We start from the raw sequence: 25,858 nt of genomic DNA on the forward strand, positions 1-25,858 counted from the left end.
TTCAAAACCCTAACAGATCAGCCATGATCTTATTGAATGGGTGAGCAGGCTCGAGGGGCTGAATGGCCGACTCCTGCTCCTAGTTTGCATGTTCATATGTACATAGTTAGCTCAAACCAAGACAAATGTTTGTCTCTTCTCAATTTTTATCCTAGATTGACAATGATGGTTTTTGGAAACTCCTTTTACAAGATATTAGAAGGGGAGAATTTGCCAACAGGAAACACAAAACCAAGCATCACATCAAGAAACAACAGCATCACTCAATCCAGCAGGACCGAGATATTATCAGCCTCTGAGTGTAAGCACTGAGTTTCAGATTATTACTACTCATTGTGTAAAAACGTTTTTCCTCACATCTAGAAGATCAAGGGCAGCAGACACATAGGAACACCACCACCTGGAAGTTCCCCTCCAAGCCACTCACCATCCTGACTTAGAAATATATCGGCCGTTCCTTCACTGTCACTGGGTCAAAATCCTGGAACTCCCTTCCTAACAGCACTGTGGGTGTACCTACATCACATGGACTGCAGCGGTTCAAGAAAGCAGCTCACCACCACCTTCTCAAGGGCAACTAGGGATGGGTAGTAAATGCTGGCCTAGCCAGCAATGCTCACACCCCGTGAATGAGTAAAAAAAAAATCCCCCTCTATCTCTTGCCTGAAACCTTAAATCTTGTTTCCTTTATCCTTTTACGAATTGAATGGGAACAGTTTTTCTTTATCTACCTGATCTAAATCTATTAGAAACTTGTACATCTCTATCAAATCTCCCCTCAATCTCCTGCACTCCAAGGAGCACACCCACAGTTTCACAAACAAACATTGCAATTAAAATCCCTCATACCTGGAACCATCAAATTCTGCACCATTTTTATTCCTTGTAATTCATTCTGCACACCCTGAATTGTTCACTCTTTCTCTCTCCACAGATACCAGCATATATTGCTAATTCCCTAGCATATATTGCTAATTCCAAGATGCCTGTGGAGAAGATGATATCTGACCGCCTTGAACCGCTGCAGCCCATGTGGTGAAGGTGCCTCCACAATGCTGTTCAGTAAGGAGTTACAGATTATTCACCCAGTGATGATGAAGGTATGGTGATATATGTCCAAATCAACGACAATCAGTTGTTTTTATATCACACTTTTAATGCAATACAACGTTCCAAGACATTTCACAAAGCAACTTCTGACACTGAGCCACATGAGCAGATATTAGGGCAGGTGACCAAAAGCTTGGCTAAAGAGGTAGGTTTTCAGGAGGTATTTCCAGAGCTTGGATCCCAGGCAACTGAAAGAAAGACCACCAATGGTGGGGTGATTAATGTTGGGAATATTCAAGAGATAGAATTCAATGAACACATATTTTGGAGAGATGCGTGGGTAGAGGAGATTACTGATAGGGATTGATCTCAAGATTACAGGGAGGTTGAATGTGGGTGGCCGGCCGGGAGTGCATTAGGATAGTTAAGTCTAGATGTAACAAAGGAACGGATGATGGTTTCAGCAGCAGGTGAACGAAGACTAGGGTGGAGTTGGGCACTGTGGTCTTGGTGATGATGTGTACATGTGTTTGGAAGCTCATCTTGGGATTAAATATTTCACCATGGTTGTGAACAGCCTGGTTCAGCCTCAGACAGTTGCCAGGGAGAGGGATGGAGTCGCTGGCTCAGGAGTGGAGTTTGCCGCTGGAACTGAAGACAAGGCTTCAGTCTTCCCAATACTTAAATGGAGGAAATTTCCTCTCATCCAGTACTGGATGTCAGACAAGTCAGGATGGTGTGTGACTTGGAGGGGAACTTGGAAGTGATGGTGTTCACAAATACCTACTACGCTGGTCCTTCTAGGTGATGGAGGTTGAGGGTTTGGGAGATTCTGTCAAAGTTCTGGTCGAGTTGTAGATATATAAAATCCCTCTCCTTCACCCACTGCCTCTATAATGTCTCCCTGTCTTCTTCCACTGAGGCTATTGTCTTGTGTAGGACCAGTCCGAGAGGCAGGTTCCCTTACCTGAAAGACATTAGTGAACCAGTTGGGTTTTTACGACAATCCAGCAGTTTTCATGGTCACTTTTTCCTAGTGTCGGCCGCACAAATGACCAGATTCATTCAGCTCAATTTCACAACCTGCCTTTGTATTTTTCTTACTCCCTTTTTTCTGTTTTAAATCAATATCACAGGGTATAAGAAGCGGAGGATTTGCAGTCGGGAAACTCAAACCAAATATCGCGTCAGCAACTGATGGAGTCGCCCAATTTATCGTAACCTGAATACCATAGAACTTTGAACATGGATGGAAAAAGCACTGTTCACAGTGGAGAGAAACCATGGAAATGTGGGGATTGTGAGGAGAGATTCAGTTACCCATCTGAACTGGAAACTCATCGATGCACTCACACTGAGGAGAGGCCTTTCATCTGCTCTACATGTGGAAAGGGATTCACTCGCTCATCCCAGCTGATTACACACCAGCGAGTTCACACCGGGGAGAGGCCATTCACCTGCTCCGAGTGTGGGAAGGGATTCACTCAGTCATCCAACCTGCTAACACACCAGCGCATTCACACTGGGGAGAGACCTTTTCAATATCCAGACTATGGGAAGTGCTATAAAAGTTCTGGGGACCTGATTACCCATCAACGTGTTCACACTGATGAGAGACCTTTCAGGTGCTCTCACTGCGGGACTGGGTTCAGGGGATCATTTCAACTCACTGTACATCAGCGAATTCACACTGGGGAGAGACCTTTCACCTGCTATATGTGTGGGAAGGGATTCACTCACTTATCCCATGTGCTGAGGCATGAAAGAGTTCACACTGATGAGAGACCTTTTAAATGCTTGGACTGCGGGAAGTGCTATAAAAGCTCCAGGGAACTGATGTCCCATCAACGTATTCACACTGACGAGAGACCGTTCAGGTGTTTTTACTGTGGGGCTGCATTCAGGGGATCATCTCACCTTTCTGTACATTAGCGAATTCACACTGGGGACAGGCCATTCATCTGCTCTGAGTGTGGGAAGGGATTCACTCAGTCATCCACATTGCTGAATCACCAGCGGGTTCATACTGGGGAGAGGCCGTTTAATTGCTCCGAGTGTGGGAAGAGATTCACTCGGTCGTCCCACCTGCTCAGGCACCAGCGAGGTCACACAATGGAAAGTCGTTCACCTGCGCCAGGTTTGGGAAGAGATTCAGTCGGTCATCCATACTGCTGAGTCACCAGTGAGTTCGCAAGTAACTACAGTGATTGGATTTTCTGTTAATCACATCCAGGACTGAAATATGCTCATTGGGGTCTGTTTCTGCTGATGTTAATAAACTCCACACCATTAAAGGATATAATATTCAGGATAAAAGTCAAATAAATCACCCTTGTGCTAAACATACAGTGTGTCGTGTCTTTTTAATATCTCTAACACAGGTTAGTTCCTTTTGAAGTGCTTTCCCTCTCCCCTGTCTCCACCATCCTCACCTCCGACAACAAGGGCAATGAGTTCATGGAGCTTCTTTGACACTAAGATTGAGACAATTTGATCAGCTGCCTCTCTGCTTCCTTCCCTTCCATTATCCCACCAGGCCAAACTGTCTAAAGCTCCTTCGTGCTGCAGCCCTGAACCTGCTTCTTTCTTTAGATTCTCTCCAATCTTCCCTCATGCCCTCTCAGAGCTTATCTTTTCCATAAAACCGTCCTCCCTCATTATTCCCATCAAACTACAGATCACCCAACTTCCCCATGTTCGTTGATATTGTTAACAGTTCTCTCTCTTCAGGTACTGCCCTTCATTCCTTTCAATCTGTCATCATCACCCACTCCTCCATGATACAAACCCTTGACCCCAATGTCCTTGCAAAATACCGCCCCATCCCTAACCACCCTTTCCTTTCCAAAGTCCTTGTCACCTCTCAAATCCATGCACATTTTCCCCAGAACTCCATGTTTAAATCCTTTCAATGAGATTTCTGCACCTGTCACAATATCAAAACAGCTCTTACTGAAGTCACAAATTACATTCTGATTACATCTAATTATAGCCAGAGAATCACCTGGAGTAACCATGACTATTTTATTCACATTTTTGCATACTGACTCTCTGGGTAAGTGATTAGGTGTCACTGAACTTTGACATAAAAATGTTCCATTATCACGCTCACTGTGACTGTATCTTGCAGGCCAAGTCCATTTAACTACAGCAGCTCTTCTGGATTCGATCAACAGGGAAAAGTGAAGACATGACGATCCACAACCTAAGCTCACCGCTAATTGATAATTTCCATTTAAATACAAAGCATAGCTGAACATCTGTGTATTGCTCTGTTAGACTTATTGAAACAGATTCTTTGCCAAGATTGGCCAACAGCTCCGTTATTGAAGAATGTGGAGGATAGGAGATGGCTCTTGGTCTTTCTTATTTTGCAAACCTGATGCCAGTAGAATCTCATCTTCACTTCCCCAGATTCAGATAAAGATCCGAAAAAGGGTCATACGGACTCAAAACGTTAACTCTGTTTCTCTCTCCACAGATGCTGCCAGGCCTGCTGAGTTTTTCCAGCATTCTCTGTCTTTATTTCAGATTTCCAACATCCGCAGTGACTCATATTATTTTAATGATTACCTGGGATTGAGCCTCTAATGGCGTCTGAATTACTCACAATCCGGTGCACATCAGAAACAGCTCTATCTGCCGATGCTGCCAGACCTGCTGAGTTTTTCCAGGTAATTCTGTTTTTGTTTTGGATTTCCAGCATCCGCAGTAGTTTTTTGTTTTTATTTCTATCTGCCGCGGGTTGGCCGGGTGGGTCGCGCATGCTCGGAGGGTCCTGGTCTCTTTGCTTGAGGTTGTTCCCGGAGAGAAGCCGGAAGCGGCGGATAGTGAGAGTGGAGAATGTTCATTGTTTAATATTCGGCTCTGGGACCGCACTCGGGATTTGTAAACCCCTCCCCCCACCCCCGCCGCCCGGGGTTTACATTCGGACTCGAAACGTTAACTATGCTCCTATCCGCAGATGCTGCCAGACCTGCTGAGTTTTTCCAGGTATTTTTGTTTTTGTTTTATCAACCCTCTCCCAACAGTGACCTCTCACCAGACAGCTCACAATGCCCGGCTGATTGACGGCAGCTTCGGACCAATAGGAAGAGAGGGGCGGGACTATAGGACCGAGCGAAGCGATTTGTCCTCCAACCAATCGGAGTGATGGAGAGGCGGGGCTAGCCTGTGAATGATGCATGCGCAGTACTGAAACTGGATGGAGGAGCGGTCGAGCTCGGATCACAAAGGGTGAGAAATGAAGTCGGCGGCCGGAGATTGTGCACCGGGGGGAGCCTGGGAACCGCGCACGAGCTCAGAGGGCGGCTGGAGATGATGAACCGGGGGGAGCCTGGAAACCGCGCGCGAGCTCAGAGGGCGGCTGGAGATGGTGATTCGGGGGGAGCCTGGAAACCGCGCGCAAGCTCAGAGGGCGGCTGGAGATGGTGAACCGGGGGGAGCCTGGAAACCGCGCGCGAGCTCAGAGGGGAGACAGTGGCCTAGTGGTAATGCCACTGGGCTAGAAATCCAGTGATCCTGGTCTGAGGATATGGGTTCGAATGGTAGATGGTGGACTTTAAATTCAGTGACTAAATCAGTCATAGTGACCATAAAACTATCATCGATTGTGGTGAACACCAACTGATTCACTAATGTCCCTTTAGGGAAGGAAACCTGCCGTCCTTACCAAGTCTGGTCTACATATGACTCCAGACCCACAGTGATGTGGTTCATTCTGAAACAGTCAAGCCCAGAAGGAAAAAAAAGCAGTTTGTGCTAATACTCTTAATTCCCAGTTTTTAACTGCTGTTCCATTCTAAGTTATACAAGGCTATTTCCGACCAGTATTCTTATTTCCCAGGTTTTACTGTTTTTTTTCCTTCTGAGAAGCCACACAATTCAAGGGCAATGAGGGATGGGCAACGCCCACATCCTAACATAGAATTAAAAAAACAAATGAGTGCAGAACTGGAGACCCTGATGACTGGCCTGTCTTACGACGGGCAATTGCCTGTCACCATCTTGGGAGGGAAAGGAGGTGGGGGGAGGTGAATGGCTGGCGATATTGATGAGGGAATTGTCATTTGTGGGAGAGAATTCCAAACTTTTCCCAGCCTTTGTGTCAACAATTGTTACATCATTTCACTCTGGAAGTCCTGGTTACTATTTTTAGACTATTTCCCATGACCTAGACTCCCCAGTCAGCAGAAATAATTTCTCTCAATCTTGTATTAAATCACCCTTTAATTTACTAAATTCCAGGAAACAATCTGAGTTTCAGTCATCTCTCCTGATGATTTAATTTCAGTTATCACGATGACTGGAAAAGCACCTAGATACACAAGCCCTGGTCAGACAACACCTGGAAAAATGTGTTCAGTTCTGGGAAGGATATATTGCCCTTGGAGAGAGTGCAGCACAGATTTACCTGAATGATACCTGGACTCCAAGAGTTAAGTTGTTAGGAGAGATGACACAAGCGTGTGTTGTATTTCCTGGAATTAAGAATAAGGGGTGATTTGATCAAAGTTTTCAAGATATTAATTGGAACTGATTGGATAGATAAAGAGACATGATTTCCACTGGTTGGGGAATCTGGGACTGGGGGCATAGTGTAAACATGAGAGCCAGACCTTTCAGGAGTGAAGTTAGCAAACACTTATACACACAAAGGGAGGTAGAAGTTAGGAACTCTGTTCCACAAACAGCAGTTGATGCGAGATCAATGTTAGTGTTAAATCTGACATTCAACGATCTTTGTTAACTAAAGCTATGAATGGATATGGGGCAAAGGCAGGCGTATAGAGTTAGATTACAGATCAGCCATGATTTCATTGCATGGTGGAACAGACTCAAGGGGATAAATGACCAAATCCTAGAATCAAAGAAACTTACAGCACAGAAAGAGGCCATTCAACCCTTTGTGCTTGTGCTGTCTATTTGAAAGAGCAGTCATGTTTCGTCCCTCACACCCACTTTCTGTTTGTAATCATTAAGTTCTTCTTAATCAAATACCTGTCAACTCCCTGTTAAAAGTTCCTTATAGAATCAGGTTCCACCACCTTTTGAGGTAGAGAGTTACCGATCCTGACAACTCTCTGCTGATGCAGAAACTGCTGAACTCGATGTTGAGTTCTGGAAGGTTGTAAAGTGCCGAATCGAAAGATGAGCTGCTGTTCCTTGAGCTCCCATTGAGCTTCATTGGAACAGTTCAGGAGGCCAAGGACAGAGAGGTCAGAGTGGGAGTGGGGCAGAGAATTAAAATGACAAGTGACCAGAAGCTCAGGGTCAAGCTCACAGACTGAACAGAGGTTGTTCCACAAAGTGATCACCCAATCTGTGTTTGATCTTCCCAATGCAGAGCAGGCCACATGGTCAGCACTGAATACAGTAACTAAACTGAAAAAAATTACAAGCAAATCACTGTTTTTTATAGGCCGAAGAAAGATACTTCATTTGAAGGGTAAGGGTTACAAAGTAAAATAAGCCGATTTCCCGAATATTAAATCTCCAGTCCAGTTACAAAGATTATTAACATCAGCAGAAACAAACCCAAACTATCAGAATGAACATGGTTCAGTCCTGGATGTGATTAACAGCAGAATCCAACCCCTGGAGTCACTGCTGAACTCGCTGGTGTGTCAGCCGGTTGGATGATGGATTAAATCCCTTCTCACATGTGGAGCAGGTGTCCGGCCTCTCCCCAGTGTGAACTCGCTGCTGTGTGTCTTGGAGCTGATGGTTTTCCCCATGCACAAACTGCTCTTGTCTTTCCAGGTGGTGGGGGTCAGGGGTTTGGGAGATTCTATCAAAATTCTGGTTGAATTGCAGATCTATGAAATCCATCTCCTTTTCCCCTCCTCCACCTCTCACTCTCTCTCCTCCCATAGAAGCCATAGTCTTGTGTAGGCCCAGATCGGGTGGCAGCTTCCTTTTGGTGAATTACATTAGTGAACCAGTTGGGTTTTTATGACAATCCAGCATTTTGCATGGTAACTTTTTCCTCGTGCCTGCCCCACAAATTACCAGATTCATTCAGCTCAATTTCACAACCTGCCTTTGTGTTTTTGTCGGTTCTCTTTCACAGTTCTTTGTTTCTATTTTGAGCTCAGTTTACAGAGTATTAGAAGGATTTGCAGTCGGGAATCAAAATCACATCAAACTTTGCCAGAGTCGCTTGATTCATCAGGACCTGAATATCACCATCCTTAGAAAATGGAAGCAAAAAGAACCGCTCACACCAGGGAGAAACCCTGGAAATGTGGGGACTGTGGGAAGAGATTCAGGTCCCCATCTGATCTGGAAACTCATCGACGCAGTCACACCGGGGAAAGGCCATTCATCTGCTCCGTGTGTGGGAAGGGATTCACTCAGTTGACCTGCCTTCAGACACACCAGCGACTTCACACTGGGGAGAGGCCGTTCATCTGCTCTGCATGCGGGAAGGAATTCACTCAGTTAATCGGTCTTCAGACACACCAGCGACTTCACACAGGGGAGAGACCGTTCACCTGCTCCGTGTGTGGAAACGGATTTACTCGCTCATCCTACCTGCTGAAACACCAGCAAGTTCACACCAACAAGAGAGAGTTTCAATGCCCCAACTGTGAAAAGAGCTTTAAAAACCCATACACACTGAGGCAGCACCAGCGCATTCACACCGGGTATGCACTATTCAGCTGCTCACAGTGTGGGAAGAGGTTCAGTACATCACCCCACCTGCTGACACACCAACGCATTCACACTGATGAGAGACCTTTTAAATGTCCAGACTGTGGGAAGTGCTTCAAAAGTTCCATGGATCTGCAATACCATCAACGTATTCACACTGATGAGAGACCGTTCAGGTGCTCTCACTGTGGGACTGGGTTCAGGCAACCATCTCATCTCACTGCACACCAGCGCACTCACACTGGGGAGAGGCCGTTCACCTGTTCAGAGTGTGGGAAGAAATTCACTCAGTCATCCAACCTGCTGACACACCAGCGAATTCACACTGGGGAGAGACCGTTCTCCTGCTCCAAGTGTGGGAAGGAATTCACTCGCTTATTCCACCTGCAGACACACCAGCGAGTTCACAAGTGATGACAGGGGGTGGATTCTGCTATTGTTGCTTCTGTTCATCATATCCTGGACTGAATGATATTCATTCAGACAGTTGGGGTTGATCTTAATGTCAGTTGCCCAGTTTAGACTTGGCGTGTGAATCATGTGTGAATAGACCATCATGTCTGCAAACCTCGTTTTCAATGTAAATCACTCAGAAACTGCCTTGAACTAAAGATGAACAATAAACAGATCATAGTGCAGTCCTGCAGCTCTTTATTGACAGGAGAAAGTCTGTTCTGTAACTCGAGGATGAGGCTCGGTAAGTTCCGAATGTTTGTAATCACAAGTGGGATAGAGCTATTTGAGAGACAGGCTGTTCAAAGCTGTTAACTTGTCAGATATTGAAGGAATTACTCTGAAAATAAGCTCACCAATTGATAACCTCAGACTCTGCTCCCTGCTGTAATTAATACTCAGCATCCATTCGTGCTGATTTGCAGTGAATCACTGAATATCCTGTGGAATGTTTGTTCCTTGTTTTGTGAAGTAGCTCTCCCCATTAGTGCTGAACTGCTGGGTAACTCTTATTACATTTAGACACGTCTAGAAAGGGTCTGTGTGCCCATATTTCACTGTGATTTTCAAACAATAAACAATGTTCATGGCCTGACTTGTAGTCTGGTATCCGGGTGATTTGTGAAGAAAGATTTAATTTACCCACTCAGCAGCTTGAGGGGAACCAGACCAAGGCTTAACGGACATAACAAATAGGAGCAGGAAGAGGCCATTCGGCCCATAAAGTCTGCTCTGCTATTCGATACGATCATGGTTGATCTTCTACCTCAGATCCACACTCCCCATAAACCTTAAATCCCCTTGTACCCAAAACTCTGTCGACCTCTGTTTTAAATATAACTGAGAGCCACAGATCCCTGGGGTAGAAAGTTCCAATGATTCACAACTAAGTGAAGAAATTCCTCCTCATCTCAGTCCTAAATGGTCGACCGCTTATTCTGAGACTGATTCCCCGTGTTCTAGGTTCTCCAGACGGGAAACATTTTCTCAGCATCTACCCTGTCAGGCTATTTAAGAATGTTTCAGTTAGATCATCTCTCAGTCTTCCAAACTCCATTCAATATAGGCCTAGTCTGCTCGATCTCTCCTCATGGGACAATCTCCTCACCCCAGGAAACAGTCTGGTGAATATTGGTTTCACTCCCTCTAGGGCAAGTGTGTCCTTCCTTAGGTAAGGAGACTTAAACTGCACACAGTACTCCAGGTGATGCCTCACCAATGCTCTGTATAATTGTAGTAATCTTTACTCTTATACTCCAATCCCTTTGCAATAAAATCTAACAGACCATTTGCTTGCTGTACCTGTGTGTTAACGTTCTGTGATTCATGTACAAGAACAGCCAGGTCCCTCTGAATGCAAATATTTCCCAGTCTCTCAACATTCGAAAAATATTCTTTCTTTTATTTTTCCTACCAAAGTGGATAACTTCACACTTCACCATGTTGTATTCCATCTGCCATGTTCCTACCCAACCTGTCTATATCCCTCTGCAGCCTCTTTGTGTCCTCCTCAGCACTTACTTTCCCACCCAACATTGTATCATCAGAAAACCTGGATACATTACACTCAGTCCCCTCATCTAAGTCATTGACATCGACTGTAAATAGCTGAGACACAACTACAGATCCTTGTGGTACCTGCTAATCACAGCCTGCCAACCTGAAAATGTCCCGTTTATTCCTACTCTGTTTTCTGACCATTAACCAATCCTCAGTCCATGCTGAGATATCCCCAAACACCAGACCGAATTTTGTGTAATGACCTCTTGTGTGGCTCCTTAGCAAATGCTTTTTGAAAATCCAAATACACAATATCTACTGATACTCTCATTATCCTCCTTACTTATTACGTTTTCAAAAAGCTCTGAACAGATTTGTCAAACATGATCTCCCTTTCATAAATCCATATTGGCTCTGCTCAATCAGTTAATAATTTTCTAAATGCCCTGTTATCACATCCCTCAAGATAGATTCCTACATTTTGCCAATTACTGATGTTAGACTGACTGATCTCTAGTTCCCCATTTTCTCTCTTCCTCCTTTTCAGAAAAGTGAGATGATGTTTGCTACCAAGGCTTGGAGAGACACTCTGGAAGGTATGGGGAGCTGGGACTTGTCCATGAGAGTAACCAAAGGTCTAGGTCCTGAAATAATCCAGGGTGATGATGAGGTGTTAGTTGTGGCTCAGTGGTTGCATTTTCATGTCTGGGTCAGGAGGTTGTGGGTTCAAATCCACATCCAGAAAGATGAGCACAAAATTCAGGCTGACATTCCACTGCAGTACTGAGGGAGCGCTGCACTGTTAGAGACAGACCGTCAGAGATGGCACTGAGACAGAATGGACAGGTGTAAGAGATCCATTGACACTACTTCAAAGAGCCGGGGGTTTCTCCCAGGAGTCTTGGTCAATATGTATCCCTCAATCAACATCACTGAAACAGATTATCTGGGTATTATTAATTTGTTATCTATGGGATAAATTAGCTACTGTATTGCCTGCATTACAACATTGACAACACTTCAAAGGAATTTCATTAGCTGTAAAATGCTTTGGGACATCCTGAAAGGCTCTGCAGAAATACAAATCTTTCTTTAACAGAGGAGAAAAGGCTCAGAAATGGAACAGTTGAGAACAGGATTTCAATTTGTCTCCTCTTATCCTGGAGAAAATAAATACTCCAAACACTGTGTGTTTGACACCAAGCTGATTTGACATTTAACCAGAATATTAAACACCAGCCCTGTTATAGGGATTATTAACATCAGGAGGAATAAACTCCAAGAGCTGGATTTTCAAAGAGGGTTGAGAACCTGACACGGGGTGAATTCCGGGTCTGGACACTGCACCTGAACTGCATTGCTCTTGCGACACTATTTTTAAGTGTAAATGAGCTGTTTTGGCAGGGGGTGAGCTCAGCATCCAAGCTAAGACACCCAAGTTCCTCCGGGGGGAGGGAGTTTCCTGTCTGATGCCAGCAGCAAAGGCAGAAGACAGCCATTTTGGGGTTTGCTGCTGCTTTTCCAAGGGGAGCTGGCAGCTCATGAAATGACCAGCACAATAAAGACAACACAAGTGCACACGGACATCAAGTCGAGGTACAGCGCTCGAACCAGAACAAGTCTACCCCTCAAATTTTACAAAAAGAAAATGAAAATTAACTTCCTTTTGACGCACGATAACTCTAACAGCTGTGCATTAACATGCACCAGACTGTCTGGCATCATCCTGTAAGTAAGCCTGGGTACTAGATTTTAGTGTAGTCCAACCATTTTCAGGTTCATTTCATGTCATATTCATTGTAATAAGCTAACAAGCTCAAAACACAATTTTCTGCTAACACTGAGATGAGAAACCATTTTGATGTATACCTTTTACAACAAACTAACCCAAAGCAATATTACGAAGCAGTCACTGATGAGCAACAGACGATTGGTAGTTAATTGGAAGTTGCTTTATGTTATTTCTGTGTTTGTCCATTAGCATTTCTTATGAGAGAATTAAAGTGCTGTAACAGCTGGGAAAGAAATGTGATAAGCCCTGGACTCGCTCCCTATCAGGAACACACACTGTCCTTGATTGTTGAGTCTATCTTAATGAATGGGCTCCTGTAAAGTCATCAAGATGAGAGACATAGCTTAAAGGAAGGCACTGTCCTAAGTTTAAGACAATATGGTAAATTAGCTAAAACCAATGGAGTTAACTCTTGTCACGTTATTGACAAATCATAAAAATGAAGGTTGCGAGAAGCCATTTTGTTAGCATGTTATCTGTGTATCGAATAACAGAGGGTTATCCTCACTTCACATCTTCGGCCTGATCGACCGAGGAATGTTGTGAGAAGTCTGTTTAATTTTTAAAGTTATACATTCTCCTCTTACTGTTAACTGAAACTTTGATTTTTATCTTTCTAACTTGTTACCTTTCCACCTTTTAATGGTTAATAAATCTTTTTGAAATGACCATTTAAAGTGTTCATTCCTGCCAGATGGTTAAGTCCTACAGAACCTGATGATTTCATTCACAATTGGGAATTTATTACAAACAACCTGTACCCCATAAATCAATTTAAATCCAGAAAAAAGACTGAAAATCCCAGTCTGTTCCAGACAGGCTCCTTAACAAGTTCTTTAATGAGATTAAGGGGCTGTTAATTGGTGAGTGGGTTTCCTGTTTCCTATGACAGTTTCTGTAGTGTAGTGGTTATCACGTTCGCCTAACACGCGAAAAGTCCCCGGTTCGAAACCGGGCAGAAACATTATGAGGTGTCAGCTGTGGCTCAGTTCATAGCACCCTCGCCTTTGAATCAGAGGGTTGTGGGTTCATGTCCCACTCCCGGAAACCAAGAACTGTGATTGTACTCGAAAGAGTTGCAATCTGTGACTGTTGATAACTCGAAAGAGTTTCCTGTTTCCTCCCCTCCATCGGCGCTTTGAAAATCACAAACTGTCTCAGAGGCAGCGGATCCAGTGCCACCGACCGGGAAAGTAATTTTCAAATCACACCAGTCCCGGTTCCCACCCCCATCAGAAAGTGAAAATCCAACCCCAGCTATCAGAATTAACATAGTTCAAACCTGGATGTGATTCACAGCAGCACTAACAGCAGAATCCAACCCCTGTTGTCATATGTGAAACTTCTGGTGTCTCTTCAAGTTAGATGAAAAAGTGAATCCCTTCCCACAGACGGGGCAGTTGAAAGGCCTCTCCCCAGTGTGAACTTGCTGGTGTCTGTGCAGGTTATGCGACCGAGTGAATCTCTTCCCACACACACAGCAGGTGAACGGCCTCTCCCCAGTGTGAACTCGCTGGTGTTTCAGCAAGTTTATTGGTCCTTTGAAACTCTTCTCACAGTCAGAGCATTTAAACAATCTCTGATCACTGTGAACAAGTTGATGTGTCAGCAGAGCAGATGACTGAGTGAAGCCTTTCCCACACACAGAGCAGGTGAACGGCCTCTCCCCAGTGTGAACTCGCTGGTGGGTCCCCAGGTTAGATGAACTCATGAGTCCCTTCCCTCACACAGAACAGCTGAACGGCCTCATGCCACTGTGAACACGCTGGTGTTCAGAAGATTTGATAACTGCGTGAAACCCTTCCCACAATCAGTGCAGGTGAATGGCCTCTCCCCAGTGTGAATACGCCAATGAATTTCCAGCTGGGATGGAGAAATGAATCCAGTTCCACAGTCCCTACATTTCTACGGTTTCTCCGTGGTGCGGGTGCCCTTGTGTCTCCCCAGATTGGATGATCAGTTGAATGCTTGTCCACACACACACACACATACACAGAAAACATGTGTACGTGGAATTCACAACGTCCCACTGTAAATGCTGTAATTTTTTTTTCAGGTTGTGTAACTAGGTAAAGCTCTTTGCACAGTCAGTGCACTGGAACACTCTCACCGGTGTGAGTGTGTCTCAGTGCTTTTCCAGTCATATAGATGAGTGATTTTTTTTACTACAGGCAAATATTTCTCCTTCCACATTCAAAGGCCGGTGATATTCAGCTCCTGATGAATTAAGAGAAATTAGGAAGTTAATTTTAGTTCCTATGGAACATATTTCCTCCCTTGTTCCCCAAAGCTGCAAATCCCCGTCCCACACACTCTCCCTCCTCCCTGGGCTGAAATCTAAATAAAGTGTTGGATAATTCTCTGTATCCTTTTAATAAATTCTACAACTGGAAATCATGTTTTACAGGGGGCCATTTGTTAACAGTTTCCCAAACACAGATCAGATCCTCATTGATTTGAGCCCAAAGTGTAACCTCTTATTTATTGTCCCCCCTCCCCCATCCTCTGATGTGAACCATCCTCCACTCGCTGACCCAGGATGGCGGCCGTTAACCTGGGCCTGTTCCCGGGAGGGAGAAGCCCCGCAGCTGCAAACCAGGAGCTGACAATTATTCCTCAGGGTTTGCGGATCCACAAAGTGTTTCCAAATCCTCCCCGTCCAGCCGCCGGCTCCATCGCTCCCTCCCCCCCCCACCGGGCCTGTCACCGCGGGGTAAACACGGGGCCTGGGGCCTACCCCAGAAGTTGATTCAGTTCCCAGTCCAGCCGCGGTTTCCATTCCTACCCTGTGCTCACAATCTCCTCCCGCCTCCCGAACCGTCCGCTCCTCCTCCCTCTGTCACCATGACTGAAACTGAGCATGCTCAGAGCGCAAACCCACACTGCACCTGCGCACTGGACTCCAATAGTCATTGATAGGGGACTTTCTGCAATGCGGTGTGTTCTGGGTAAATAATCCTCCATTGATAGCTTGACTTGGGAACACAAAATTCAATGCATCGGATTCCCAATCGAGATCGGGACCCGGGGCGCTGTTATGGCACAGCGGATGGTAAATGCCGAGCTGCTCAAATCACAGAGCGAAACCTGAAACAGCTGCCACTACTGTTTTGCAATTTGTATTTTATCTTGAGATGCGTGCCTTGAATTCAGTAGTAATAATCCACCCACAATTAGAGTTTTTTTTAAACTAAATTAAACATTCATTAACAGAATGAAAGATTTTAAGCACATTCATAGGTCTACAAATTACTATTATAATAACTCCTAACTCCCCTAATTAATCTAGCTCCCAGTTACACCTCTGTTAAGGCAACAGTGAAACAAAACATAAGTTTAACAGATCTTGGTAAAGCACACAATACCTTGGACAGTGATATTCAAAGTGAGTTTTCTTAGCTTCAGTTCCTGTAGACAGCAACTTAATGCATAGAGGCTGGAGGCTTTTCACACTTGTGTTAGATCTTAGAATGCCTTCCCTCTTACTTATAACCTCATCTCCTTTATACATGCTTCTCTCTTAATGTAAATTCCAATGTCCCAATATTTCTTTGCAACTTTACTTTTAACTTTATTATAAATCTTTCATAGTACTCATATTATCAGTAACCTTTGGGAAAAATAAACACTGTTGGACTTAGCTTCTTATGGCTAGGTGTAACATCTTACCATTTGTTTGAAGTTCAAACTAACCTAATTTATATAAAAATGCAAATGTTCCTCGCACCTCACATTCTAAAACTGCAGCCAGGTTTATGTATTTAGCATTTCAAACCTAGCTTCCCTTTTGATCATTCAAAAACTCCAGACCAGCTGTCTCCAATTCCATTAAATCCCTTCCGCCCACACACCCCCGCGCACCCCCCCCCCACCCCCCCCCACCCCCCACCACCACCACCACACACACACATCCACACAGAGAAACTAATCCAAACTCCACTATTAACCTACCTTTACAATATATCACAATAATATTATGAAAAGTATTATATTTTCATGACAGCGCAATACACACAATAGCTACTTAAAGTATGTAGAAACCCGAATGTCTGGACCTTCCTCCATAATGCAATCTGTGCAATTCACCCCCACCTCCACCTGCAATGGCAGATTAGAAAAAGGTCGAAGTTGAAATTCACAAAGATCAATGCTGGTACAAACTGGTGGAAACAACCTGCTGAGTTATTCCTTCACTTTCCGGTTTTATTTCAGATTTCCAGTATCCACAGTATTTTGCTTTTAATTCAGTGCTGGTACCTGTGTCAAGGAAGATATGCTGAAAAACTGACTTGAGGTAGATGAAATGGAATGTGTCTATGCAAAATATAAACTCCAGCACAGATCAGTTGAACAGAAAGCTCTGTTTCTGGACTCGATATTCTCTGTAATTCAGTGTCATCTCCTACTGGTTGAATAGAATGCTCTGTTTCTGGATTCGATATTTTCTGTAATTCAGTGACATCTCCTATTGGCTCCTGATCAGCATGCACCACATCCACCACTTGTACTGCACATGCTCAGAGTGCAACCGAGTGTTGAGTAATCGCACTGGGCTTCTGTGGTCACTGATGGGGCACATTCTGGTTCATGGAAAATTATGGATTGTAACAGTGTCACTCAAAGCTTAAGTTGTGAACAAAAATTTTCATCACCACATCGAGATCGGGCCTGTTTCTGTATCAAGTGGCACTTGCTTAGAAATAACACCTTCTCACTAATGCCAGGGCCACTCAGCTCCTGACCTCATTACAGCCGTGGTTCAAACATGGACAAAAGAGCTGAACTCCCGAGGTGAGGTGAGAGTGACTGCCAGGCAGCATTTGACCAAATGTGGCATCAAAGAGCTTTGGCAACACTGGAGTCAATGGGAATCAGGGGGGAAACTCGATACTGGTTGGATTCATACCTAGCACAAAGGAAGATGGTTGTGGTTGTTGCAGGTCAATCATCTCATTTCCACGACATTACTGCAGGAGTTCCTCAGGGTATTGTCCTAGGCCCAACCATCTTCAGCTGTTTCATCAATGACCTTCCTCCCATCATAAGGTCAAAACTGGGGATGTTCACTGGTGATTGCACAATGTTCAGCACCATTCACGACTCCTCAGCTACTGAAGCAGTGAATGTCTAAATGCAGCAAGACCTGGACAATATCCAGGCTTGTACTGACAGGTGCCAAGTAACATTCGCAACACACAAGTGCCAGTCAATGACTATCTCCAACAAGAGAGAATCTACCCATCACCCCTTGACATTCAGTGGCATTACCTTCACTAAATCCCCCACTATCAACATCCTGGGGGTTACCATTGAGCAGAAACAGAACTGGACCAGCCATATAAATACTGTGGCTCCAAGAGCAGGTCAGAGGCTGGGAATTCTGCCGCAAATAACTCACCTCCTGACTCTCCAAAGCCTGTCCACCATCTACAAGGCACAAGTCAGGGGTGTGATGGAATATTCTCCACTTGCCTGGATTGGTGCAGCTCCAACAACACTTAGGAAGGTTGATAACATCCAGGACAAATTAGCCCGCTTGATTGGCACCCCATCCACAAACATTCACTCCCTCCACCAGCAACAAACAGTGGCAGCTGTGTTTACCATCTACAAGATGCATTGCAGGAACTCACCAAGGCTCCTTCGACAGCACCTTCCAAAACAACGTCATCTCGATGGACAAGGGCAGCAGATAGATGGGAACACGGTCCCCTGGAAGTTCGACTCCAAACCACTCACCATCCTGACTTGGAAATATATCGCCATTCCTTCAGTTGCTGGATCAAAATCCTGGAGCTCCCTTCCTAACAGCACTTTGGGTGTACCAACACCACATGGACTGCAGCAGTCAAGAAGGCAGCTCACCACCACCTGCTAAAGGGCAACTAGGTATGGGGAATAAATGTGTATATATATATATATATATATATATATATATATAAGAGGGATGAGGGCCTGAAAGCAGAATATAGGGAGCTCGGAAATAAATTAAAAAACAGGACCTCAAAGGTTGTAATCTCAGGATTACTCCCAGCACCATGTGCAAGTGACATCAGGAATAGGAGAATAGACTGGATGAATGCATCGCTGGAGAGATGGTGTAGGAGGGAGGGATTTAGATTCCTGAGGCATAGGGACTGATTCTGGGGATGATGGGACCTGTACAAGCTGAATGGTTTGCACCCCAGAAGGACCAGGACCAGTATCCTCGCAGGGGTATTTGCTAGTACTGTGGGGGAGGGTTTAAACTAGACTGGCAGCGGAATGGGAAACTGAGCGAGGAGACACAAGAGTGGGAAACAAAGATAGGAATGAAAGATAGAAAAGTAGAAAGCAAAAGTGGAAGGCACAGGAAACAAGGGCTAGCAGCAAATAGGACCATAATACAAAAAGAGATGTATAAAAAATGTTAAAAAGACAAGTCTAAAAGCACTGTATCTGAATGCATGGGGCATTTGCAATAAGGTAGATGGATTAACAGTCAAATAAATGTAAACGGGTACGACATGACTGTGATTACAGAGGCATGGCTGTGGGGTGACCAAGGCTGGGAACTGAATATCCAAGGGTATTCGATATTTAGGACAGACAAGCAAAAATGAAAAGGAGGTGGTGTGGCATTGTTAGCTAAGGACGAAATCGGTGCAGGAGTGAGAGAGGATATTGGCTCAGAAAGTCTAGATCTAGAATCAGTCTGGGTGGAGCTAAGAAACAATAAAGGGCAGAAAACATTAGTGGGAGTTGTCTATAAGCCTCCAAACGGCAGTGATAAGGTAGGGGACAGTGTTAAACAGGAAATTAGAGATGTATGTAAAAAAGGTGCTATTGTAATCATGGGTGACTTTAAGCTGCATATAGACTGGGCAAACCAATTTAGCAATAATACTGTGGTGGATGAATTCCTGGAGTATGCAAGATGGTTTTTAGACCAGAATGTCGAGGAACCGACTCGGGAACAGACTATCCTAGATTTGGTATTGTGCAATGAAGGAGAGTCATACGGAATCGAAATGTTAACTCTGTTTCTCTCTCCACAGGTGGTGTCAGACCTGCTGAGTTTTTCCAGCATTTCCTATTTTTATTTCAGATATCCAGCATCCGCAATATTTTGCTTTTACACTAGCACCAAGCTGAAATCTTTTCAATAACAAGTGGTAAGAATTTGGAATTCACTATCTGATGGATACAGGTTCAAGACTAACCTTCGAAAAGGAATTGGATAAATATTTGAAGGAGAAATGATGCCGGGATGAGTAAAGAATGGGGGAGTGGGGCTAACTGGATAGCTCATCGAATTTGTCAGCACAGATTCAATAGGCTAACCAGCCTCCTTCTCTGCTGTACTATTAGGAGATCCTGTCATCTATAATAATATAATGATTCATAATAAACATGATGATAGAATCATGGAGCAGGGATGGTGGCCATTCAGCCCATTGTGCCTGCACCATCCCTGAAAATGTTACCAATCTGTCCCACACCCCTGCTCTTTTCCAATCGCCCTCTAAATCTATCCTTATTAAGTTAAAATCCAAGTCACTTCTGAAAGTTATGACTAAATCTGCTTCTACCAGCCATTCAAACAATGACTTGCCAGTATTTAATTGGAGGAAATTTCTACACATCCACCAAACAGTCTGATAATTTACCAAGAGTGGAGAAGTCGAGAGAGGTGGTGGTGAGGCAGAGCTGGGAGCTGTCAGTGTAAATGTGATAAGTGGCAGTGTTTTCAGATGATTTCATTGTTTGGAGCAGGTTGATGAGAAATAAGAGGAGGCATTTGGGGACACTAGAGGTAACTGTGTGAGTTGAAAGGAAAGACATTGCGAGTGATACTCCGGCTATGATTCAATAGAGAAAAATGGACCAGGAGAGAGCAGCCCCACCCAGGGGACAGGGGAGAGACAAAGGTGCAGAATGATGTGGTCAACATCAAAGGCTGCAGACAGGTCGAGGACGAGAAGGGCGAGTTCATCTTTGTCACAGTCACATAGGATGTCATTTGTCACTTCGATAAGAGCTGTTTCAGTACTGTGGCAGGGGCAGAAACATGATTGGAGGGATTCAAACATGGAGTCCTGGGAAAGATGGGCAGGGATTTGGGAGGAGACAACACATTCAAGGACTTTGGAGAGGACAGAGAGGCTGGAGATGGGGAAGTAGGTTGGAAGGACAGTGGGGTCAAGGATTTGCTTTTTGAGACTCCTGCAGGTGTGGGAAATGAGAGACGCTTCCAGCGTCCATGGTGACCATGTGTGAGGAAGGTGTGTCCAAATGCAGCTTCTAGCGAACCGGATTTCAGAACTGGAGCTGCGGGTGGACACATTATGGAGCATCTGCGATGCTGAGCAAGTCGTGGATGGCACGTTTAGTGAGGTGGTCACACCGCAGGTGAAGATTACACAGGCAGAATGGGAATGGGTCACCATCAGGAACAGTAAAAGACTCAGGAAGGTAGTGCAGGAGTCCCCTGTGGTCATCCCCCTCTCTAACAGATATACCGCTTTGGATACAGTTGGGGGGGTGGATGGCCTCTCAGAGGAAAGCAGCAACAGCCAAGTTCATGGCACCGTGGGTGGCTCTGCTGCTCAGAGGGGCGGGAGGAAAACAAGTGGCAGGGCTATTGTGATAGGGGATTCAATAGTTAGGGGCACAGACAGATGCTTCTGTGGCCGCAAACGTGAATCAAGGATGGTATGTTGCCTCCCTGGTGCCAGGGTCCAGGATGTCACAGAGCGGCTGCGGGACATTCTGGGGAGGGAAGGTAAACAGCCAGTGGTCGTGGTACACTTTGGTACCACCGACATTGGTAATAAGAGGGATGAGGGCCTGAAAGCAGAATCCAGGGAGCTCGGAAATAAATTAAAAAATAGTACCTCAAATGTAGTAATCTCAGGATTACTCCCAGTTCCACCTGCTAGCAAGAGCAGGAATAACAGGATAGGCCAAATGAATACGTGGCTGGAGAGATGGTGTAGCTGGGAGGGATTCAGATTCTTGAGGCACTGGGACCGGTTCTGGGGAAGGTGGGACATGTACAAACCGGACAGGCTGCACCCAGGCAGAGCTGGGACTAGTGTCCTTGCGGGAGCTTTTGCTAGTTCTGTTAGGGAGTATTTAAACTAGTGTCGCAGGGGGATGGGATCCCAGGAGTAGGATCAGATAGGTCAGATTCAGATCAGAAAAGTGGAGGTAGAACATTAGCTAGGGACGTTGTGATAGACATGGAGTTACAGGAGAAGCAAAGTTTACAAAATGTCCAGCAAGGGAAATTGATGGGGTTAAACTGTTTATACTTCAATGCAAGGAGTATTACAAACAAGGTAGATGAGTTAAGGGCACAGGTCGACACATGGCAGCAGGATGTCATTGCTATAACAGAGACCTGGCTAAAGGAGGGATAAAACTGGCAGCTTAATATCCCTGGTTATAGAATCTTCAGACACGGTAGAGTAGGAGATAAAAAAAGGAGGAGGGGTGGGGTGGTAGCACTAATGGTTAAAGAATCAATTCCAATTGTGAGAAGGGATGATATACTAAATGGGTCAACAAACGAGGCTTTATGGCTTGAGCTTAGAAATAAAAAAGGGGCAGTCACACTACTGGGAGTATACTACAGACCCCCAAATAGTGAAAGGGAGATAGAAGAACAAATATGTAGGCAAATTTCTGCTTGTAAGAACAAGAGGGCAATAATAGTAGGAGACTTCAACTATCCTACTGTCAATTGGGATTCAAACAATATATTGGGCACTGAGGGAGAAAAATTCATGCAGTGTGTCCAGGAAAATTTTTTTCAACCAATTAATGACAAATCCAACAAGAGGTGATGCAATTCTAGACCTAGTCTTGGGGAATGAAGAAAGGCAAGTGGGTGAAGTGACAGTTGGCGACCATATCAGGGACAGTGATCACAATTCAGTTAGATTTAGCATTGCCGTTGAAAAGAACAGAGATACAGAGATAAGGCAGGAGTAAAAGTCTTGAACTGGGGGAAGGCAAATTTTGCAGAAATGAGAATGGACTTGGCTGAGGTGGACTGGACAGCACTGCTGGAGGATAAAACAGTGGAAAACCAGTGGGAAGAACTAAAAAGCGAGATCCAACTTGTACCAAGTAGACATGTCCCCTACAGAAATAAGAGTGGTACTGCCAAATCTAGACCACCCTGGTTGTCTAGAGGAATACAAGGGAAGATCAAACAGAAAAATAAAGTGTACGATAGGCACAAAGAACTAAGCACTGCAGATAGCCTAGACGATTATAGGAAGTGCAGGACGAAGTAATAAAGGAAATAAGGAAATCAAAGAGAGGGCATGAAAAAAGATTAGCAAGTAAAGTTAAAGATAACCCAAAGATGTTTTACCAATACATTAATGCTAAAAGGTTAATTAAGGAAAAAATGGGACCTATCAGAGATGAAGATGGAAACTTGCGTGTAGATGCAGAGGCTGTGGGAAGGGTTTTGAATGAATATTTTGTCTCCGTGTTTACAAAGGAAAGGGAGGGTGTAGATATAGTAGTCCAGGAGGAACACTGCGAGATATTGGACAGGATAGTCATAGAGAGGAAGTACTCGAAGGGTTGAAATCCTTGAAAGCTGATAAGTCACCAGGGCCAAATGGATTGTTTCTGAGACTGCTGAAGGAAGTCAGGGAGGAGATAGCAGATGCTCTGAGGTTGATTTTCCAATCTTCACTAGATGCAGGGGAGGTACCGGAGGACTGGAGAAATGCAAATGTAGTTCCATTGTTTAAAAAGGGATCAAAGGAAATGCCAAACAATTATAGGCCAGTTAGTCTTACATGAGCGGTGAGCAAATTAGTAGAATAAATCCTGAGAGATAGGATTAACTGTCAGGTGGAAAGGTATGGACTAGTCAGGGATGGTCAGCATGGATTTGTTAAAGGAAGGTCTTGCCTCACAAATTTGATTGAATTCTTTGAGGAAGTGACAAGAAGGGTTGATGAAGGTAGTGCAGTGGATGTTGTGTACATGAATTTTAGCAAGGCATTTGACAAGGTCCCACATGGCAGATTGGTCAGGAAAGTAAAAGCCCGTGGGATTCAGGGTAATGTGGAAAACTGGATAAAAGGTTGGCTTTGTAACAGGGAACAAAGGGTAATGGTCAATGGATGCCCTTGCAAATGGAAAGTTGTCTCAAGTGGTGTTCCACAGGGCTTAGTGTTGGGACCCTTGCTGTTTGTGTTATATATTAACGATTTGGACGTGAACGTGGCGGGCATGATTGGGAAATTTGCAGATGACATAAAGATTGGCTGAGCAGTGGATAGTGTAAAGGATAGCCATAATCTCCAAAACGATATTGATGGGTTGGTGCAGTGGGTGGAAAAGTGGCAGATGGATTTTAACATAGAGAAGTGTGAGGTCATACATTTAGGGAGGTCAAACAATTACAGGGATTACACAATAAATGGGAATATACTAAGAGGGGTAGATGAAGTGAGAGATCTTGGCGTACAAGTACACAGGTCCCTGAAGTCAGCAGTTCAAGTAGACAAGGTTGTAAAGAAGGCATATGGAATGCTCTCCCTTGGCAGAGGAATAGAATATAAAAGTAAGGATATAATGTTCGAATTGTATAAAACACTGGTGAGGCCACAACTGGAGTATTGTGTGCAGTTCTGGTCACCACGTTACAGGAAGGACGTAATAACTCTGGAGAGAGTGCAGAGGAGGTTTACAAGAATGTTGCCAGGGTTAGAAAAGTGGAGCTACGAGGAGAGATTAGATAGGTTGGGGTTATTTTCCTTAGAACAAAGAAGGCTAAGAGGTGACTTGATTGAGGTGTACAAAATGATGAGGGGAATAGATAGAGTGGACAGGATAAAATTGTTTCCGTTGGTGGAGAATTCTAGAACCAGGGGACAGAGATTCAAGATAAGTGGCAGAAGGTGTAGGGGGGTCATGAGGAAGAACTTTTTTACGCAGAGGGTAGTGGATGTCTGGAATTCACTGCCCAAGTTGGTGGTAGAGGCAGGAACTCTAAACTCTTTTAAAAAGTACCTGGATCTGCACCTTAAGTACTGTAAGCTGCAGAGGTATGGGCCAGGTGCAGGAAGGTGGGATTAGAAAGAGCATCTGGGTGTCCTCGGGCTGGCATGGACAAGATGGGCCGAATGGCCTCCTGCACTGTAACTTTTCTATGGTTCTATGGGTATAATGATGGCAGATTTGAAGGAGAGATGGACAGTACTTGAGAGAGAAAACTGTTGACATATTCAGTGAAAATGGGGAAGTTGAGTGATCAGTAGTTCAGTGGGTGTAGGGTCAATAGAGCAAGAAGTGAATTTCAAGGACAAGATGAACTCTGAGAGGGCATGAGGGGAGATGGTAGGGAAACTACAGAAAGGTGTGAGTTCAGGGCTCGAGTAATGGGGAGCTTTAGGGAGGGCGAGTGGAAAGGAGGAAAGCAACAGAGGCAGCTGATCGGATTGTCTCAATCTTAGTGACAAAGAAGCTCCATGAGATCCTCACACCAGTTGTTGCGGGTGAGGATGGAGGAAGAGCATTTCAAAAGGAATGAACTTGTGTTAGAGCTATTAAAAAGATTCAACACATCGTGTCTTTAACACAAAACTAATTTATTTGACATTTATCCAGAATATTCGCCCCTCTAAGTGGTCTGTAATTTATTAACATCAGCAGAAACAGATCCCAATGAACATGGTTCAGTCCTGAATGTGATTAACAGAAAAATCTCACCACTTTAGTTACTTGTGAACTTGCAGGTGTCTCAGCAGTTTGGATGAGGTAGTGAATCCCCTCCCACACTGGAGGCAAGTGAATGGCCTCTCCCCAGTGTGAATTCGTTGGTGTGCCAGCAGGTTGGATGAGGTAGTGAATCCCTTCCCACAAGGGGGCAAGTGAACAGCCTCTCCCCAGTGTGAATTCGTTGGTGTGTCAGCAGGTGGGATGAGGTAGTGAATCTCTTCCCACACTGAGGGCAGATGAACAGCCTCTCCCCGGTGTGAATTTGCTGGTGTCTCAGCAATCTAGATAACTGAGTGAATCCCTTCCCATACTGGGGGCAGGTGAATGGCTTCTCCCCAGTGTGAACTCGCTGGTGTCTCAGCAGGCAGGATGAGGCAGTGAATCCCTTCCCACACTCAAAGCAGGTGAAAGGTCTCTCCCCCTTATGAACTTGCTGGTGTGTCAGCAGGTGGGATGACTGAGTGAATCCCTTCCCACACTGAGGGCAGGTGAATGGCCTCTCCCCAGTGTGAATTCGCTGGTGTACAGAGAGTTGGGATGACCACCTGAACCCAGTCCCGCAGTGAGAGCACCTGAACAGTCTCTCATCAGTGTGAACACGTTGATGGGAAATCAGCTCGCAGGAACTTTTAAAGCCCTTCCCACAGTCTGGGCATTTAAAAGGTCTCTCTT

General features: G+C 44.8%; 4 protein-coding genes and 1 non-coding gene across 6 annotated transcripts in view; 4 read left to right on the forward strand and 1 right to left on the reverse strand.

Moving 5' to 3' along the window:
* Positions 1 to 25,858, reverse strand: part of LOC144697870 (uncharacterized) — a 139,273-nt gene that overhangs the window by 108,195 nt on the left and 5,220 nt on the right. The window contains exon 2 of the mRNA XM_078569840.1: positions 7,666 to 7,966. Coding sequence (XP_078425966.1) covers positions 7,666 to 7,966 — 301 coding nt within the window. The remainder of the gene's footprint in view (positions 1 to 7,665; positions 7,967 to 25,858) is intronic.
* LOC144697286 (uncharacterized) overlaps positions 1 to 25,858 on the forward strand; it is a 229,749-nt gene that overhangs the window by 57,730 nt on the left and 146,161 nt on the right. The gene's annotated exons all lie outside the window — the stretch shown is intronic.
* LOC144697196 (uncharacterized) lies at positions 109 to 3,392 on the forward strand. Of its 2 annotated transcripts, XM_078569076.1 has the most exons (3): positions 109 to 301; positions 935 to 1,062; positions 2,187 to 3,392. In XM_078569076.1, the coding sequence occupies exon 3, from the start codon at positions 2,296 to 2,298 to the stop codon at positions 2,980 to 2,982; it is 687 nt and encodes a 228-aa protein (XP_078425202.1). In that variant the 5' UTR covers positions 109 to 301; positions 935 to 1,062; positions 2,187 to 2,295; the 3' UTR covers positions 2,983 to 3,392. The 2 variants fall into 2 exon arrangements, with proteins under 2 accessions (XP_078425202.1, XP_078425203.1); XM_078569077.1 differs by lacking the exon at positions 935 to 1,062.
* LOC144697108 (uncharacterized) lies at positions 6,394 to 10,236 on the forward strand. The gene is made up of 2 exons (XM_078568931.1): positions 6,394 to 7,683; positions 7,838 to 10,236. The coding sequence occupies exon 2, from the start codon at positions 8,251 to 8,253 to the stop codon at positions 9,118 to 9,120; it is 870 nt and encodes a 289-aa protein (XP_078425057.1). The 5' UTR covers positions 6,394 to 7,683; positions 7,838 to 8,250; the 3' UTR covers positions 9,121 to 10,236.
* trnav-aac (transfer RNA valine (anticodon AAC)) lies at positions 13,343 to 13,415 on the forward strand. Its single transcript has one exon. It is a non-coding gene; the product is annotated as a tRNA-Val (tRNA).

This window comes from Cetorhinus maximus, chromosome 23 (genome assembly GCF_964194155.1).
Source record: "Cetorhinus maximus chromosome 23, sCetMax3.hap1.1, whole genome shotgun sequence".
Lineage (NCBI taxonomy): Eukaryota > Metazoa > Chordata > Chondrichthyes > Lamniformes > Cetorhinidae > Cetorhinus > Cetorhinus maximus.